Here is a 17,292-nt window from a genome sequence, read left to right on the forward strand (position 1 = left end):
ACTATTTCAGCTACTTCATCCAGTGCGGTTCACAGCACACAGGAGTCGCAGTTTCAAGCTCTTCCATCTTCATTTGTAAAGCAGCTTTCCATTGAGCTCATCGCATTAATTTAAGAAAAAATAACCCATACCCAAACTGTGTTTAAACTTTATTAAAAAATACATAACCAGTAGCTAAAGGTTGCAATCAGTAAAATACCAAACTTTTAAATTGCAATAGTAGAGACTTAATACAACAGTCACCTGTTGTTGTGAAATGGCACAGTGGTTAGATACGTTAGAGGGCGTGAAATGACCTTGTGTAGATTTGATGTGAGCTGAGATTTAAAAAAATATCATGAAGTATTGGTAAGTCAGGGCAGGAACAAGAGCTCTAGCTATCATGTTGGGGATAAGCAGTCACACAGACACAGTGGATATCAGAGAATGCAGCTGTTGTCTAAACAGCTCGTGGAAGTCATACATGAGCTGCAGAACAGAAAGCATGTACTGTGGAGCTCTTAGGACCTCTGCTCGGTGACAGGTCTGAGCTGAGAAATGGAGGCAGGGCTCTCCACTTCCAGCCTCACTAAGTAAAGACTGGCGTGCAAATTCTTATGTTGGAGCATCATCAAAATGAGCATTTATATTAACGATGTGCCCCACTCACATGTGTGTTGTGAACCTCCCGCAGCTCAAAGCAACATCAGGAACGTGAGTGAAAGCTGCAGTGTCCTGTCAGCAGAACCCACTGAGCGTGAGAGGATTATTCTTGTTTTCATGAGCATACTTTGCTTTATAAGCTGTTACCAGCTGCACTGCTGTAATCCCATAGCATGAAACAATCTAAGAAATGTGAAGATGCTTTTCAAAGAAACTTCTTCTGTCTTTGTGAAACAGAGCCATTATCTTACGTTCCAAATGCATGCACTTGATCAGAACTTCTCAGCTATGCTTTCACTCTGTAAGAGCTGCAGTTAGGATGCAAAGGGGATGCTCAGGAGTCGATCCTTCCATAGGAAGAAAACACTGGGAAGAAAGGAAGAGGCAGATCAGTCAAAAACAACGCCCATCTGCATTTATGTCCTCCTTTTATAAGAGATAGGTAGTTTCAGACTGGTGGCTATCTAGGTCCCTTTATCCCTCTTATTTTAGACATTTACACTGCATGATAAAGAAGAATTGCATCTATTTAGTATAGAGGATACTTTTTCCCCACAGATCTGTTTTTCTGGATGGCAGCAGTTCTTGTGTGGATTTAACAAATATCAATTTTCTTCAAGGAGATATCACACATATTTGATCCAAGCTGCTGATGGCTGCAGCAATAAAGACCTGCCTTTTATCATGACTATTCCTAACTATTTTCCTGGCCTGGCAAGCTCTCTACTTCATTGTGAGTCCAACAGGCCACAGACTTCTTAGTTAAGTTAACCTTTTTGAGTACTTACTTCTTTCTCTTAGTCCTTGCCCAAAGCCACGGTAGACGTGAATCAATGCCCAAAACAAAACAGATTTTATTGCAACAGAAATGCAAGAGCCAGTAATGAAAGCAGCCTCTAAAGTGTAAGAATTCCCTCTGCCCCACTCTTTTATCACCTGTAGGAAAATAAAGATGCAACAATCAAAAACCTGGAACTCATAAAATACAATCGATCACTAAGTTTCTGGAAGAAGTCATGTGATAAGTGACTGTATTACAGCTTTATCTGATAGAGTTTTACTATGTATGCCAGTGCCCTCATTTGCTAGGCACTCTTAGGTATTGCTATGCAAAACCATAAGTAGATCTAGCTATTTTCAAATTGCTATGTTATTCTTATCTGTGTTTTCATTCCTAACTGCAATACAAACGTAACCACCAAAGTCAGTGTGTGGTCATTTTGTGCTTTTCCAAATCAAAGAGGTCTGTACATAATTGGAAGAACCTGATTTGACTTCAGCCTTTAATAAAACCACAAGGATTGCAGCCAATGGACTTTTGTCAGCGTCTGGAAGTGAAGTATGAGAAACAAAGTACTGGCTGCTAATAGCATTTGGCCCTTCCCATGATGGATAATCAGCTTTACCCTTTCTTCTTCCTTGCCTCTTTTCCCACGTGTTGTGGGAGCTGTTGGGCTGCTCCAGTGATAAGTGCTTTATCACTATTATAGTGCCAAAAAATGCTCAACACTGAGCTTTGTTGAGCTTACAGTGTCTCCTGTTTTGCCTACATGTAGATCAGCATCTGGGATACTATGTAAGATATTCTTTAAAATATGACTTCAGACCCTGCAGCTGGTCAAACAGTGGTACCACTGTGAGGGAGAGGAAGTATTTCAGAAGAACTATGTACCTTGTGTTGGAAGATTTTCTTTTGTCTTTCTCTAATCATTCCAGATACCTTGCCAGCTGCAGTGAGTTCCAAAGCCTCTCCCTTTAACTAAGTAGTTCAGGAGCAATTTGACACGATTCCTGTCTGGAAAGTACATTCCAAAGATGCTGGACATGGCTGCTGCTCTCATTGATTCTAAAATGAGCTACAATGAGGATGTATGCTCAGGAAGGGGACACCATGTTTTGCACCCAAGGATCCAGTAACAAAGCAGAGGCTTCCAGCCTTGTTCCCAGTTATCAAGCAAGGAAGTCTGATGGATTACCGTGTAAAGCAGGTAGATGAGAAAAACTACTTCAGGTACGTTCTGACAGAGAAAAATCCACACTAGAGGCTTCAGTTCTTTTAAAATCTGTAAAATAAGACCAGATATATACAAATCCTTACATTAAACTGAAAGTTCTCATTCATCTTTAAAGAAGTTGCCCCAGTAAAGGACCACTCCTCTTTTTGGTGTTGTTCCCAAGGATCTGAGGTCTGTGCAGTCTGTGTCTGCATATCCATCTTTGCAGTAATTTGGAGGACAGTTGACAATTTCAATTAACCTTGTCATAGAGGTAGAAATATTGAAGATACTGTCATCCTGTCTGTATGTTCCACAGATGTCAAGGACTGAAAATAAAAGTATGTCCCTCAGAAAGGAGTAATGATAGCTTGAGGTGGTTCACCTTCACACTCAGGGGACAGACACAGATCTATATTAAACCTTGGTATTGTTGGTGTTCTCGTTCTCTATTGGGATCCATTCTAGATCCCTTCCACTTAGCAATATTATGCAGAAAGGGACAGTTGTCACTTGCTAGCTTGTGATTGCTGCTCGAGGGCAGGAACTTCTAGATTCAGAAGTTGATTATCCTGGATAGCATAGCTGTTGGCTTCACACTTACCGCGATGATGCTAACGGTCACTTTCAGGCAAGCCCAGAGAATCCCTGTTGCTGAAATGATGTTATGTAGAAGGGTGATCTCGTGGAGGCTTATCAGCAGAATACACAAGCAGAGCTGAAAGAGAAGAGGCAAAGATTTGCTGACATTTTTAGCGTGAGACTGTATATCTCACCAAAATACTTGACACCAAAAAACACCTGGAAAATTACCATTATCAGGCTAAGCTTACCTAGCAGGTAAGATACAGACAGAATTGCTTTAGGTAGCCCTCAGTTCAGTTCAGCTAGCTGTAATTCTAAGATATTCTCAACAGGATGAGAAAATGGAACCTGGAAGAAGAGTTCTATACCTGTGCCTGAAGATCAAAGGTCAGCATGGAAAAACAGAGATTCAGCATGAAGTATTGTGACTGTAGGCTTTCTAGAGCACCACCCACTCGAAAGGCCATCATGCTTTGACTCTGAATAAGGATGATGGCACAGATGACATCAAAGGAGCCAACCAAGAGGATGAGAATGAAGCGGGCCTGATGAGAAAGAGAAATAAGCATGTGACTGGTCATGCTGAAACAGTGATAGTTCTATCTTTAAATCTTCTAACTACAAATGAAGGAATAAAAGGGTAAGAAGAACTGAACTACTTATTAATAGCATTTAAAATAAAAAAGTTGAACATGACAGTTTGCACACCGTTAAGTGGCAGAAAGTGTAGCCTGATCAAGCATTTGGTGCAAGCACCTGGTACTAAGTGTAAACTCACATCAGTTGTTTTGGCCTACGTTACCCTCAAGGAGAAAGACAGCTGAAGTGGTAAGATGTCCTTCATAATTACATTGATATGAGAATGTTTAAACTAGTAAGCATTATTTTATTCTGGCTCAGTAATTTTGCTCAGGAAGCAGAAGTTACTGTTACAAGCAGAAGAGTAATCACTTACTTTTACTAAAATCTCCTTAACTGTGCATCTTCTAGACCAGATTTTGCTGGTTTACTTGTTTATCCTTGTTTAATACATAAACTGAAAGCTAGGACACATACCTCAAAAGTAATTTGCATCTCTAATGCCTGTTTCTTATTGACCATTAACTCTGCTGAAGACGTTTAACTAATTGTTAATTGATCAGCAGTTGAACAGGAAAATTCTGCGTTGCTGTAATCTTGACTGTAATCTCTTCTATAAAAAAATATTTGTAGATGACTACAGGGAAGAAGGAATCTCCTCACATTTGTGATAAGTATGCAAACATGAAAGGGAAGCACGGCAGGGGAAAGTTCAACTACTGAAGTAGTAACACGGTACATTCCTTCTTTACATTTTGTTACGGAAGGCAAACAAGTCACCTGGATGGGCAGTACCTGCCTTAACACTATCTTTTTGTTTCCTTGCATCAGGTTATCACTCTTAAAAACACAATGTTGCTTTTGTGGATGTTAGGAGTTGCTAGTGGCTGTGTCCTTGCATACAGACCTGACATTCCAGTTCCATTCAGTCGAATTTATGTGACTTTGGGCCAGTGATTTCATAGGTGAAAATCTGATGCAGAGTAAGTAAACCGATGGCAACACATTCTGCAGTAATTCTGTGTAAGTAATGTCATTTGATACTGATGTTACTTTCAGGTACTTGCATAAAGAAACCCATAGAACTGTACAATTTGTCATTGTGGAGATGTGCATTTTGTTATTCAGTGGTAGGAATAATTTGGCCTGATTTTCTGTTTCCAGTGCCCTTACCACAGGTGCCTTGCCTTTCTAAGATTTTTACATCCAAGATTTAGAGTAAAGCAAAGTTAATTAAAACCAGGAGACTAACCAGGAGTTTTGGCTTTTGCTCAGCAGGAAGAACTGTGAAATTGATAATGGAACGAAACATCACTAGCAGGATGGAAAGAACAAAGACAATGAGCTCCTGGCGGTTCTCCTGCAGGATTCCTCTAGTGACATAGTACACACAGAACACTGGGAAGGAGAAGGAGAAGTCAGTTAGCAGGTGAGCACAGAGTGGTGCTATTTGTCAGTGCACGTGATCCAGATGACAAAGTGGAATTATCAAGATTGTGCAACTTAGATTCCTTAATCAAAAGCATATCTTCATTCTCAACAAGGAGCCTGCATCCGATTCTTCAGATGCTGTGAGTGCTCCTGTGTGTAGCATACAAAGAATGAAATAATTCACTGGACTTTTAAATCACTTCTGAGGAAATGGTTTGAAAATAGCAACTATCCAAACTAACCAGCAGCTGTGGTATCCTTTATTGGATTAGAACTACACTGTTCAACATATATGTTGAGTATATGCAAATGAAATTAAGTAACGGTATTTTATTAAAGAACTGAAATTACAGAATCCTTCCAGTGACAGCAATTCCAGTGACTAGTCAGGAAGGTACTGCTCACACACATACCTCCACAGGATTGTTTTCATGGCTCTGACCCCCTGCACAAGCTTTAACCCACCAAACTATAGTCCAGAAAGGAACTGATTCAGGAAAGTTCTGAGGTGATGTTCTTATGAAATACATCAAGCTACATACCTTAGTATTCTATTCTGCAACCACCACACACATAAGGAAGAGGCTTTCCTTGCACAAAGACGGGCTGTTCCTATCTAGGTCACTCCTGCAAACATGAGCTCATTCTTACCATAGACAAAGTAACAGTTTTTTTCTGTTTTCCCAGAGTTGTACTTCCTGGACTCAGCACATGGGATAAAAATGTCAGCCTGGGACCTGGGTCATAAAAGTTTTCAAAGTAACATAATAACTTCAGTTGCTCAAACAAACTTTACGGTAAGTTTACTTCCTTTTCTGCTATTATTATAGTAATTGAGATGAAAAAAATGGTCAGCAAATAAAAGAATGGATCTTGTGATTTTTTTTTTGTGTGCTTATGACCTCAGGAAGACCTGAAGATGTCAGACAGTATTTCCTTGTTTTATAAGTTCACCTGCTAAAACAGAAGTCTGTACAAATAATTTGGAAACAAACATTTTCCTGACCACTGTTTGCAGAGATGGCACAGGAACATTTCTGAGACAAATAAAGGACATCCCTTTGTTTTCAAAAAGGGAAGGTTTAACAAATTAAATCCAACCTCTTGAATTAACTTTCTAGTGCTCTGTTTGTGCTGACCTAAACCAGAGGTGTGTGGCAGGTGTGCAATTCTCCCTCTGTGCTCATTGCATTCCTTAGTTCCTACTTTGGCACTGCTGTGTTTTAAAGCACAGTGAGTGTGTTTCTTACCAACTCCAACTAACTGTATAAGAGAAATGGTGAAATCTTCCTCAGTCTGTCGAACGAGTGTCTCTATGGTCAGCCCTATAACACTGAGCAGAGACAAAATAGTCACGCAGAAGTAGATCTTCACAGGAAATGACAGCTCTGAACAAGGCTTGATCTGTAAAGGAAGAGAACGTTTAAACTTGTGATGCCGTTTGACCTATTTGCTGTCCCTAAGAAATGCATTAAAGCAAATGGGCTGATGGACAACCAGGGCAGGGTTCCCCTGGGAGAAGGGGAAGAGAAACATTTTGCAATAGAACTGAAACTGCAAAAGTGCTGAGGGAGTGAGAACTCCAACTCCATCTGATGAGTGATCTCAGCCTCGATTTTTCGGGTTCATCCCTGCAAAACTGTATTCTGCTTTTCTCACAGCACTCTAATTTCGTCTCCTAGAATCAAGTCTTGCAATACCCAGATATAAACCTATCAAAGCAGTAACGTTCAGCAAGTAACCTCCTGGGGACCCACGCTAAGATTTTTACTTTTAGAAGATCATAGAGAAACAGTCACACTTGAAAGCATGCAAAAGATTTGAATGAGCTGTTTTTTTCTGTGCAGCCTAAATCCTGGAGAGAGATGAACTGGTGGTGAATGGCACCATGCTCAGAACGACTTGGATTTCCCTTGGCAGTGGCACATGGCCCTGGAGAGTCACCTGCAGGCAGAGGTCAGCTATGGCACTGTTACTGAGCTACCATCTTACATTAGTCACATTGCTGCTATACAAAACATCCTTATACACAAAGTCTTTCCATGCACCGCATTGATAACACGGTTTAATTTAACCAAACCAACTGAAAGTAATTGAGAAAGTGCTGCTTGCTTTGGAGCGAGGCTGGCCTTCACTCAATGGGGGCAGTGCTTGTTTAGTACCGGGCTTGATCTGCAGCCATAAACACACGGCAGCAGCTATGAAAAGCAGCCAAGGAACGAGCTCCAGCCAAACCACACGCGAAGGAACCGCGGGTAGCCCTGGGTCTGACCGAACGACTGTAATTAACACATTTTCTCCTGCGGGAAGGACCTGACCGCCACGAACCGCCCGGCTACTCACGGGGCCGCAGGGCGTGGGGACGAGCTCCCGGTGCCGCGGGGTGAGGTTGGGCAGCGCGGGGCCGCTGTAGGGAGAGAGAAGCAAAGCGGCGTCACGGCGGGGCGCAACCACAGCCGCGCCGCTCCGCGCCCACAGCCGCGCCGCTACCTCTCACCTCTCCTCGGCGGGCTCCATGCCGGCCGCGCCGCCCTCCGCTAACGGCAGCTACATGGCTGCGGCGGCTGAGCCGCGCCGCGCAGCGCCCGCCCTTCCGGGGCGGCGGGACGTCACTTCCCGCACGGCGCGGGGCGGCTGGGCACGGCTGGGTGCCGGGCTCTATGCGGGGCCGCCCCTCGGCCCGCTCCCGCCCGCGGCTTTGGGCGGCGGCCGCCCGGGCTGTGCCGCACGCGGGAGGGCGGCTCGGTACGGCGGGCGGAGCGCTGCTGACCGGCCGGCAGTGAGCGCAGCCTCCTTCCCTTTCATTTCGAACCCTCTGGGATGAGGGCGGGCGGAAGGGAGGCGGGAGGCTGCCGCTGCTGCTGCTCCCTGCTCGGGGCGGCCGCGGGGGTCGCGAGGGGCGGGCGGAGTGCCGCTGGTGTGCGGGAAAACGTTCGGCTGTTTGTGAGCGTTTCTTTGCGCGAGAGACGTTAGTAGCTCTGAGATGGTGTTCGCGGTCTGTACGCCTTTGTGCTTTGTTGTCGTTCAGTGAAATAACGTCGGCTGCTCGCTCGGATGCTGAGCTGCCAAGGGCACGTGGGCGTGTCTGCATCCCGGCCTCTCCTCGCTGCCCGACTAAGCTCGGTTTCAGAAGTGGCCGCTTCTAGCGTTCCTGCTCCTCGCGTTTTTTTGTGGATACCAACAAAAGAAGACATCCATCTTAATGCACAGACAAAGCCGCGGTTCTTCCCACCCCTCCTTCCTAACGCCTTGTCTTTCTGCCAGATGCTGGTCGTGCTGAAGCCCCAAGCTCTGCCCGTCCAACGAACGCTATCGGGAGCTGCTGGGTGACGTGTAACAGCGATGGGCAGAATGTGCTCCACTGCTGACAGCACAGCGAGAGCTTCTGACTAACAGGTACCTGCACTGAGGGCAGCTGCATCACCAAGGAGTTCTGCATCCAAACACGTGGCTGTGTGCCACCCCAGCATCTGTGGTGCTGGAAATGTTATCTTTCATGTTTGCAATAAATTGTATCCAGGCATAGTAGGTGCAGCTTTAAAAAAAGAAAAAGGTCATATTTCCTCTCATTAAGTTGTGTTTCCTCACATTACTGCATTTTTCCTTGTCGCTGTATGTGTTATCTTTAAATAATTTTAGTTTTTCAGTTCTAAGGGAAGATATTTTAAACAATTAGCTGCTACTCATCAGTCAAAATTTGATGCTCTCAAAGGTTATCTTTTCACCTTTACTACAACACTTTTTTTTTTTTCATTAGTAATGTAGTCTAAAATGGGAGAAGATAGAAGGAAGAGTTTAAAATGCACTGCATGCTGTTCATTCTTGTGAGCTGGAAGATTCCATGTTGTGTGTAATCCAACAGAAACAGTCTACCAGCTACTGCCACGTTTTCATCTATTGGTAAACATCAGCTGCTGGTTGCTCTTATGGGAGGAGGATTGAATTGCTTCCAGATGGAAAGCTCTTCCAGCCAATTTAAAGCTTTCCAGCTGATGTAAGACAGCAGGTCAGTAATTCAGAGGTGTGGTTTTATTCTTCTTATTGCTTTTCTGCTTCCACTAGTGGAATTGGGGATATCAAATATGATAATGTGGTGCTGCCCAGGGTGGGGGTTTTGTTGGGCTTAATTGTTTTTGTTTTTACTTGAGCAATGTAAATAGGAAAAAAAAAAGCTAAGTTTTGGTAATGAACTGTTCTGAATGTATAGTGATTCTTCTGTTGTTTGTTTCTCATGAAAGCTTGGAAGAGGAGAAATCAAAGATCAGGTTGTTGGAACAAATCCCCATACAGCCTATTTATTTCACGTGGGCTGGTTTTGTTGTACGTGGGGTAAACATGAATATATGGTTGAGCACAAGCTTGCAGAAGCATTGTACCTCAATGTGTTGGCTTGATTTCCTGCTAAAACGGAAAAGGATAAGGTGATGGGGTGGAAATGGTCCCTATGTGGCTGTAATAAGAGAAATAGCTTACACTAGGAGTGGAAAACTTCAGTGTAAAGCAGGATATGGGAATGAATGGCACAATGTATTTAACTCTTAGTACATCTTTGTATCAAACATTACAAAATCGTGAAGAAAAAAACGGATGCTGTTCATATGTTAGCAAAATCAGGGCAGGTGCATAAGGTCTTGTTAGAACCTTGCTATTTTTGCTTGCCATTAATTATTTCCTGTGCTGCCATTCTTTGATTCACTGTGGTATTACAGTCTTATTTCAGAGAGCTTTACTAAGCTGTTCAGTGATCAGCTGCCCCCAGTAATTGCTTTTTAACTGTGCAAGGCCTTCCATACAGCCCATCCAAGAAATGTGCTTTTGGATTTGTCAGCTCTCATTTCTTCTACTGCTTCCTTATCTAGGAACAAAAGATGACTCATCATTTTAGAATCATCTGATTAATTCTGATTGCTTTTGCTCATAAAACACAGTCTGTAAAATAGAAAGCACTTAATTCTGATCATATGTTTTAATAATGCAGTTAAGCTTCTCAGGTTCCCTTTCTTTCTTTGCACATTATTAGCATTATGATGCCAAAGGTTGTTTAACTTGAGAAAAGTAAAGGTCATTGTCAAGTTAGCAGTACAAAATGCATTCTGAAAGAGAGGGTAGTGAGGTCTTTTTTATCTTTCAGAATGAATGTGATATTTTTGTAGTACTGGATTGATGTGTGCTGCTATATTTGGTTTTCTTTCTTTCTCTTTTTTTTTTTTTCCATTCTTAGGTAAAAAAAAATGGAATAGAGCACATGAAGAGGCATCTAAAGTTGATTTTCATACAGGATGTTACTTGGAGGACCAAATACACTTTTGGAGACCACTGGAGATGAAAGATTGATCACATGATATTTTTCTTCTCTCCACGTGCTGTTCCCTACGAAGTCAGTGTTGCTTTGTGTTAAGGACAGGCAGTTGTGTTGTGTCACTATGTCGACTGTGACGAGTGCTGAGACGCCGGAGGAACCCAACCCTCCTCTCCTTGAAGAAAAGCCAAAGGGAAAATCACTATTTAATTTGGGCTCGCTCTTTGCTAACAGGAGTGAAAAATTTGTGATTGCTAGGAGTGATAGTGTGCCAGAAGAGAACGTTCTGAAAATAACTATCACAGAGACCACGGTCATCGAGTCAGACTTGGGCATCTGGAACTCTCATGCTCTCATCTACCTCACTTTGTGGTTTTTCTTCAGCTTTTGCACTCTTTTTCTTAACAAATACATCCTTTCCTTACTGGAAGGAGAACCCAGCATGCTAGGTAACCCTGCTTTTCTTTTATGCTTCAGTTCCAGTAAAATATTTGATTATATCAGATCCTTGCATGTAAAGTTCCCTTTAGCTGAACAATTTGCTCCCTCAGAAGGACCAAGTTAGGAGATGTGGGGGTGGATCTTGGGGCTGAGAACCTGTGTGTGTGATCACAGCCTGCCTTCTCTCCTCTCATCTATCCACATGGAGGACAGGAGCTGTGAGAGTGTTTAGAGAACAAAAAATGTAATTAAATGTTCACTTTTCTGTGCCAGAGGGCAGTGTGGGCTCTTGAAAAATATAATAAAATTGAGTCAGTTGTTGACAGTCTCTAGTGCTGATTAACTTGTTTGATTAACAGTTTTTATGTAAAAGTGCAGAAGCTGCCCTCTGTGACATCTGTTATTCACTGGGCTTATTTTTCCTTATTTGTTTTAATAAGAGAACTTAAAAAATTCTATCTGTGGACTGAGTTATCTGATTTATTCTGCTGCCTTGCTGGTGGGTGCAAAAGTAAAGAGCTGTGAGAATTCATCAAGCCTAGAGTCACTACAGACCAGTTTGTTTACAAAATTCTCTCATGCTGCTTATTATGTGGCGTTCCCATCATCACCTGACATTTTTTCCCATCTCTCTAGGTGCTGTTCAAATGCTTTCAACCACCTTTATTGGTTGTATAAAAATGTTTGTTCCATGCTGCTTGTACCAGCACAAAACACGCATCTCTTACCCACCCAATTTCATCATGATAATGCTGTTTGTTGGACTGATGAGGTAAACCTTTAATTGGAGTTCTATCCTTTTGGCTCATGGCATTTTTCTGGTCAGAAGCACTGTTCTTATGCTCTCTTCCCTCTCTTTCTTGCTTTCACAGAGCATAGCTGTTAAAGCTTTGTTGTATCTTCTGCTTAATCTCTTGTGTTTTTCAATTTCAGATTTGCAACAGTGGTCTTAGGGCTCGTCAGCTTGAAAAATGTGGCAGTTTCATTTGCAGAGACAGTTAAAAGTTCTGCACCTATTTTTACTGTTATCATGTCTCGGATGATATTGGGGGAATACACTGGTGAGCACTTCAGTATTTATGTTTCCTTTTAAAAATACTTGTTTTGTGTCATGCTGTCACTTGTTGGGCTGTGGGCAGGGAGATGTCACTGACGTATGGCAGACAGTTTCAAGCAGCTGGAAGAATCATTCTGATAGAACAGTAAATCTGATCAAATTATTTCTCCTTTGAAATAAAGGAGTTGTGGGGAAACTAAAACTTAAAGCTGTGTTGTCTCATGTTTGGCATTAGGAGTATAGTAATTGGAGTTAATTTGTTATTTCTTTCCATTTGCAGGATTGCTGGTTAATCTCTCTCTCATTCCAGTTATGGGTGGGCTAGCTCTGTGTACAGCTACTGAAATAAGCTTCAACATTCTAGGTTTCTCGGCAGCTTTATCTACTAATATAATGGACTGGTAAGTCCTAGCAGCTGTTCTGTGTGTGGAATAAAGGAGTTATGTTTCTTATAGATTGAGTAAAGTCATTGCTTGTAGTTCTTTCTGTCTTTGGAACTAGGAAAATGACAAGTTTTTTATTTTGATATTTCCATAGACAATAAACTAAGTCAAGTGATCATGGATTCCTTTTTGCTGTGAGTTTGCTTAAACATTGTGTTTTTGTTTCTTTACCAGTCTGCAGAATGTCTTTTCCAAAAAATTACTCAGTGGAGATAAATACAGATTTTCGTAAGTATTTAAAACATTTCAGGTTGGATTATGGATTGACTTTAGGCTGCATAAGAAAACCATGCATTTGTGATTATATTGGACTAAGCTGCTGTGAACTTCATCAACTCAGTAAATGTGAATTTTACTGCAGGATTTTACAGCTGGTTTGGGTCTTGAAAACTTTGGCCTTTTATCTTCAGTTTGGCTTGGCCAACACAGAACACAGAATGCAAGAGATTGCTGAGTTTGTTGTCTGCAAAGCTTAGTAGTTTGCTTTTTGTTAGCATTTCTTGATGTCTACCAATACCACAATGAGGTTTTTATGTAAATCTGATGCATCTCTCTTCAGCTCTGTGAAATAAGGAACTCTTAACCATTTTTTGTTTGTCTTTTTGTAGGGCCCCAGAGCTTCAGTTCTATACAAGTGCTGCTGCAGTGGTTATGCTTATTCCAGCTTGGATATTTTTCATGGTAATTTGAATTTGCTAGTGCAAATTTATATGTTACTTGTGAGCTTTGCTTTTAATTCGCCCCATTTTACTTCAAGCACTTCATCACCAGAGCTTTGTCTTTTGTTTGCATGACCTGGAGAAACAGTAAAAGCAATAGCTTAGCAGAGATGTGAGATGGCAGCTGGCCCAGAAAGCCTGAGTTTATTTCAGAGTTTTAGAGAGAAATTACTTTGTCTGTCTACATAAATGCATTCAAAATTGTAGTTAAAGACTTGAACTACGAATCTTAAGAATCTGCTGACTTTTTGCCAATGTTCATGTGGCATGCAGGAATACAAACTCTCTGAAAGCAAAATTGTGCTGAAGTAAGTCTAATGTGCATTCTGACATTTCATTGCCTTGCATCAGTGCTTGGAAAGATCTCACTGGCAGTCTGAATGCAGTCAGATCCAAGAGGGCTTCTTCATCTTTTGGGGGGAAACTTTGGAGGACGTGAATGTCCTTTATGTTTCAGATCTTGTTATGCTGATGTTTAAATGTAAAACTAATATCTGGTTATAATAATAAAGGCTATGTTGGTTTTTAGGTTTGGTTATAAGCTAAACTCTTAAGAGCCTCTATTTTGCATTTAGGATGTTCCAGTGATTGGGAAAAGTGGAAGGAGTTTTAGCTACAACCAAGATGTAGTTGTACTTCTCTTAATAGATGGAGTCTTGTTCCACCTGCAAAGTGTTACAGCCTATGCCCTGATGGGAAAAATTTCTCCTGTGACTTTCAGGTAAAACTTCATTTCCGTGCTTATGTTTATTTTTCTCACTCAATATTTCTGCTTAGAAACCAAGTAGTAAGAGTACTGTGCAAAGAAATGAGTAAATGCACAAATGTGTGAAATGTTAGAACAAATTTTTTCACATCCGCATCATGAAAAGCTTTTGGACTGGTTGCTCAAAGTGTGAGAAGAGCAGCATTTGGCACGTGCTGTTGAAGCTGGGAACAGGTGCTGACATTTGCTGTGGTGATAATAAGGCAATACCTACAGATAGCTAATTGCAGTACAGAAAATGGTCAGTCAGCTCTGTACAACTGTTTCTGAGGCGTGACACCAGCACGACAAGCTACACTTTCTGTAATACTTGTGTCTTTTGAACATGGCTCCTCCTTTGTTGTCAGTTATGGGCAGCTTCGTTAGGCTCCTGCACAATTCTGGTGCTGTGATGAATACTCTATAACCTGAGCAGTAACAGCACATCAGAAATGGCACTTATGTTGGTGGTGTTGTGTTGATATTGTCTGAGTGTCTGTTTTAGATAAAAATGAACTGCTAATGCAAATAGCATGCAAATGCATGGTTAAAAATAACAAAGAAACCAAACTCTGAGGTGACTTACTAAGTCTACAGTAAAATGTCTTTGAAGATATTAGTGCCAGTAGACGAGCACTGTGGCTAGAGGATTACTGAACTAGGAAAAGTGGAATCTGATTGGTATTTAAAAGCTAGCAAAAGAGATCTCCTAAATGAGGACATGATTGTGTGTTCCTACACTCCATACAGGAGAGATTTCTTTGGCCTTAACTTCTGAAATTCCTTTCCAGTGTTGCCAGTACTGTGAAGCACGCACTGTCAATCTGGCTAAGTATTATTGTGTTTGGTAACAAAATCACAAGCCTCTCAGCCATTGGGACTGTTCTAGTGACGGTGGGAGTTCTGCTTTACAACAAGGCAAAGCAGCATCAGCAAGAAACTATACACAGCCTGGCAGCTGCAGCCCCACAGCCTGCACCAAGTACAGCTGAAGATACTGAGCCACTGATTGCCAAGGATTTGAAACCATATGATTGATATGACCACTTATTCGTACAACATTGTACAACTCAAAGGGACTCCTGCCAGAAGTGACTGTTTCTGTGACTGTTGATGCTGATGTGGTTCCTTTGAGGTTCACAGCAAGTCAGGCCTGGGACTTGAAGCAGAAAGAGAACGATGACAAGAACCCAGGAAGCCTTGATTTTTCTGAGAAACTGAAATAGCAGAGGGCCTGGTGTTATTTAATGTGGTGAACGTGGGCTTTTTGATCTCTTGACTGCAAAAAAAACCACACAAGCCTATATTAGAGAAAGAACTTTGGTGTCTTGTAGGAAAATTCTTGCTTCCTCCTTGCCCAGGAAAACAATGTGAAAACTTTGGCCCGTCACTGTATTTGGCTTTCTTGCAGTGGAATGAAATTTCAAAGTGTTATTACTGTATGCTGCATCCTCCATTATCTGTTTGTGTTGCAGAGCTGGAAGAAGGAACCCCTCCCTTCCCCAGCTCATGTCTCAGCAAATGGCTTATTTTGGTAAAGCCCTCGTTAAAGTAAATTACAGACATGAGTCCATGTCTCAAAGCACAATGAGCCACTATTTCCAACTACAAAACTAGCAGTAGATAGTCTTTTTTTTTTTTTTTTTTTTTTGCTGAAACTCAAAAGGGAAATCTTTCATCCTGGTTATGTATTTACAGTATTGAAATGCAAGTGCACAGACAGCTGTACTGTATAAACAGTGCTGAAGTACATATTTGCAGTTGCTTGCAGATTATCACCAAAACCTGTGATTTTGGTGTGATAAGTCAGGATATCTGTATTTCTATCAGAAACCATTTTAATATCTGAATTTCCTGCATTTTGTTATGTATTTTTTAATGAGGAATTGAGCTTTTATTTTGTAGCATTGTTTGTAGGACTGCAATGAAAGCACTGCCTTTCAGAAACTCAGGGTTATTACCCTATGTACAAAATATTTCTGACATTTCCAGTTATGTGAGGAATCTTGGGGGTATCTGACAAAGCTGGAAGGGGACCACGAGCTGAGGCTAATCTGAGAATTCTTCCTTTTTTGGAGAAGTTACATTTCGTGGCTGACTGGAGGTTAAAAGCCAACTTCTTGCCTTCCCTTTAAGGAAACCTGAAATTTTATTCATTTGTTTTTGCAAATCGAGCACGTGTACCTACAGAACCCATCACGTGGGCTTTTTGATAACAAAATTAACAAAATGAGCTGATTTTTAATAATTTCCTGTTTTGAAAGAGTGTAGCTTGGTGTTAAGAGCCTGGATTTAAGCGTTCTTTAGGGTAAAATACAATTTCTAATAGGAAGTTGCATGCGGAGTTCTTTGGACATTTCAGCTCCTGCTCACGCTTCCCATGTGAGGTATTCCATGAGCTTGAGTTCCTGGGGAAGGCAAATGTGTCCCCAGGGCAGGCAGTGTGGGGGAGCCTGGCCTCAGGATCAGTTTGAGCAGCAGCTCAGGTTTATCCCTGGCTGTGGATGTTTGCTTTGAGCAGAAGGGAAATGTCCATTTTTTTCATCATTGTGTGATGTCTGTTCTGTTGCGTGGTTTTGGTGCGTTGTCACTGCTCATATTGCTTGCAAAAAAAAAACAACAAAAACAAAAAGCTGTGGTCTGTGAAATGGAGATCTGAGAACTGTTTTTCAAGTTTTTCTTTATGCTTTTCAAGAATCTGTGTATTTGGCACAAAACGTTGTTTTGCAGCATGTTTTTACTCTTGTGGGAGAGCTGAGATGTGAGCGGCTCTCTGGTCACCTAACAGCCTTCATGCAGTGCCCTCCACCACCACAGCTTTGTCTTGGGAAGCTGGCAGACTTTGTGTTTCCTATTAATGGAGAACATCTGTGGAGCTACACAGCTGGGAAGGACTTGGGAACTGTAACTCCTACCAGGTGCCCCTGGTTACTAGCAGCAGCTGGAGCCCTACCTGTTGTGGCAGTGTGACAGTTTAGGTGTGCTGGGGTTGTTTGCACTGTTGCTTTCCTCCTGTACTTTTCAGTGCAGACTCTTTGGTCTCTGTTTTTACCAGACTGGGCAAATCTGGCTCTTCTTCCAGCCGTTCTTCTTAGCTCTTCCTTCTACTGAACCAACAAGGACCACTCTGTTCCATGCTAAGCATTCCTTACAGCCTTATGCTTGAGCTGTCTGCCTTTTAAATGCTTTTGCGTTTGAAGTCCTGGAAAATTCCTCCCCAGAAGCACCTGTATCAGAGCCTATAGATCCCACCCATCATCCAAAAGGAGCAGACTGCTTTGCACACCACTTTGGGGCTGCCTGGATTAAGAAGCAGGCCCTGAGCAGGTGAAACTTCAAAACCAGCTCTCTAGTTCT

General features: G+C 41.9%; 2 protein-coding genes across 6 annotated transcripts; one reads left to right on the forward strand and one right to left on the reverse strand.

Moving 5' to 3' along the window:
* Positions 1-136: 136 nt before the first annotated feature.
* On the reverse strand, positions 137-7,861 carry LOC128085026 (uncharacterized). 2 transcript variants are annotated; one of them, XM_052691898.1, is made up of 9 exons: positions 7,729-7,860; positions 7,575-7,638; positions 6,482-6,635; positions 5,053-5,198; positions 3,590-3,766; positions 3,241-3,354; positions 2,619-2,705; positions 1,431-1,578; positions 137-1,008 (listed from the first exon to the last, which is right to left on the reverse strand). In XM_052691898.1, the coding sequence occupies exons 1-9, from the start codon at positions 7,746-7,748 to the stop codon at positions 977-979; spliced, it is 942 nt and encodes a 313-aa protein (XP_052547858.1). In that variant the 5' UTR covers positions 7,749-7,860; the 3' UTR covers positions 137-976. The 2 variants fall into 2 exon arrangements, with proteins under 2 accessions (XP_052547858.1, XP_052547859.1); XM_052691899.1 differs by lacking the exon at positions 3,590-3,766 and having other exon boundaries at positions 7,729-7,861.
* On the forward strand, positions 6,962-16,587 carry SLC35E2B (solute carrier family 35 member E2B). Of its 4 annotated transcripts, none has more exons than XM_052691891.1 (11): positions 6,962-7,187; positions 8,496-8,627; positions 8,989-9,237; positions 10,453-10,979; positions 11,608-11,743; positions 11,905-12,032; positions 12,309-12,429; positions 12,646-12,699; positions 13,080-13,152; positions 13,766-13,911; positions 14,727-16,587. In XM_052691891.1, the coding sequence occupies exons 4-11, from the start codon at positions 10,655-10,657 to the stop codon at positions 14,971-14,973; spliced, it is 1,230 nt and encodes a 409-aa protein (XP_052547851.1). In that variant the 5' UTR covers positions 6,962-7,187; positions 8,496-8,627; positions 8,989-9,237; positions 10,453-10,654; the 3' UTR covers positions 14,974-16,587. The 4 variants fall into 4 exon arrangements, with proteins under 4 accessions (XP_052547851.1, XP_052547850.1, XP_052547849.1 ...); XM_052691890.1 differs by lacking the exon at positions 6,962-7,187 and adding an exon at positions 7,861-7,976; XM_052691889.1 differs by lacking the exon at positions 6,962-7,187 and adding an exon at positions 7,899-8,010.
* Positions 16,588-17,292: the final 705 nt, after the last annotated feature.

Source organism: Tympanuchus pallidicinctus, unplaced genomic scaffold, assembly GCF_026119805.1.
Source record: "Tympanuchus pallidicinctus isolate F22 unplaced genomic scaffold, pur_lepc_1.0 scaffold29, whole genome shotgun sequence".
Lineage (NCBI taxonomy): Eukaryota > Metazoa > Chordata > Aves > Galliformes > Phasianidae > Tympanuchus > Tympanuchus pallidicinctus.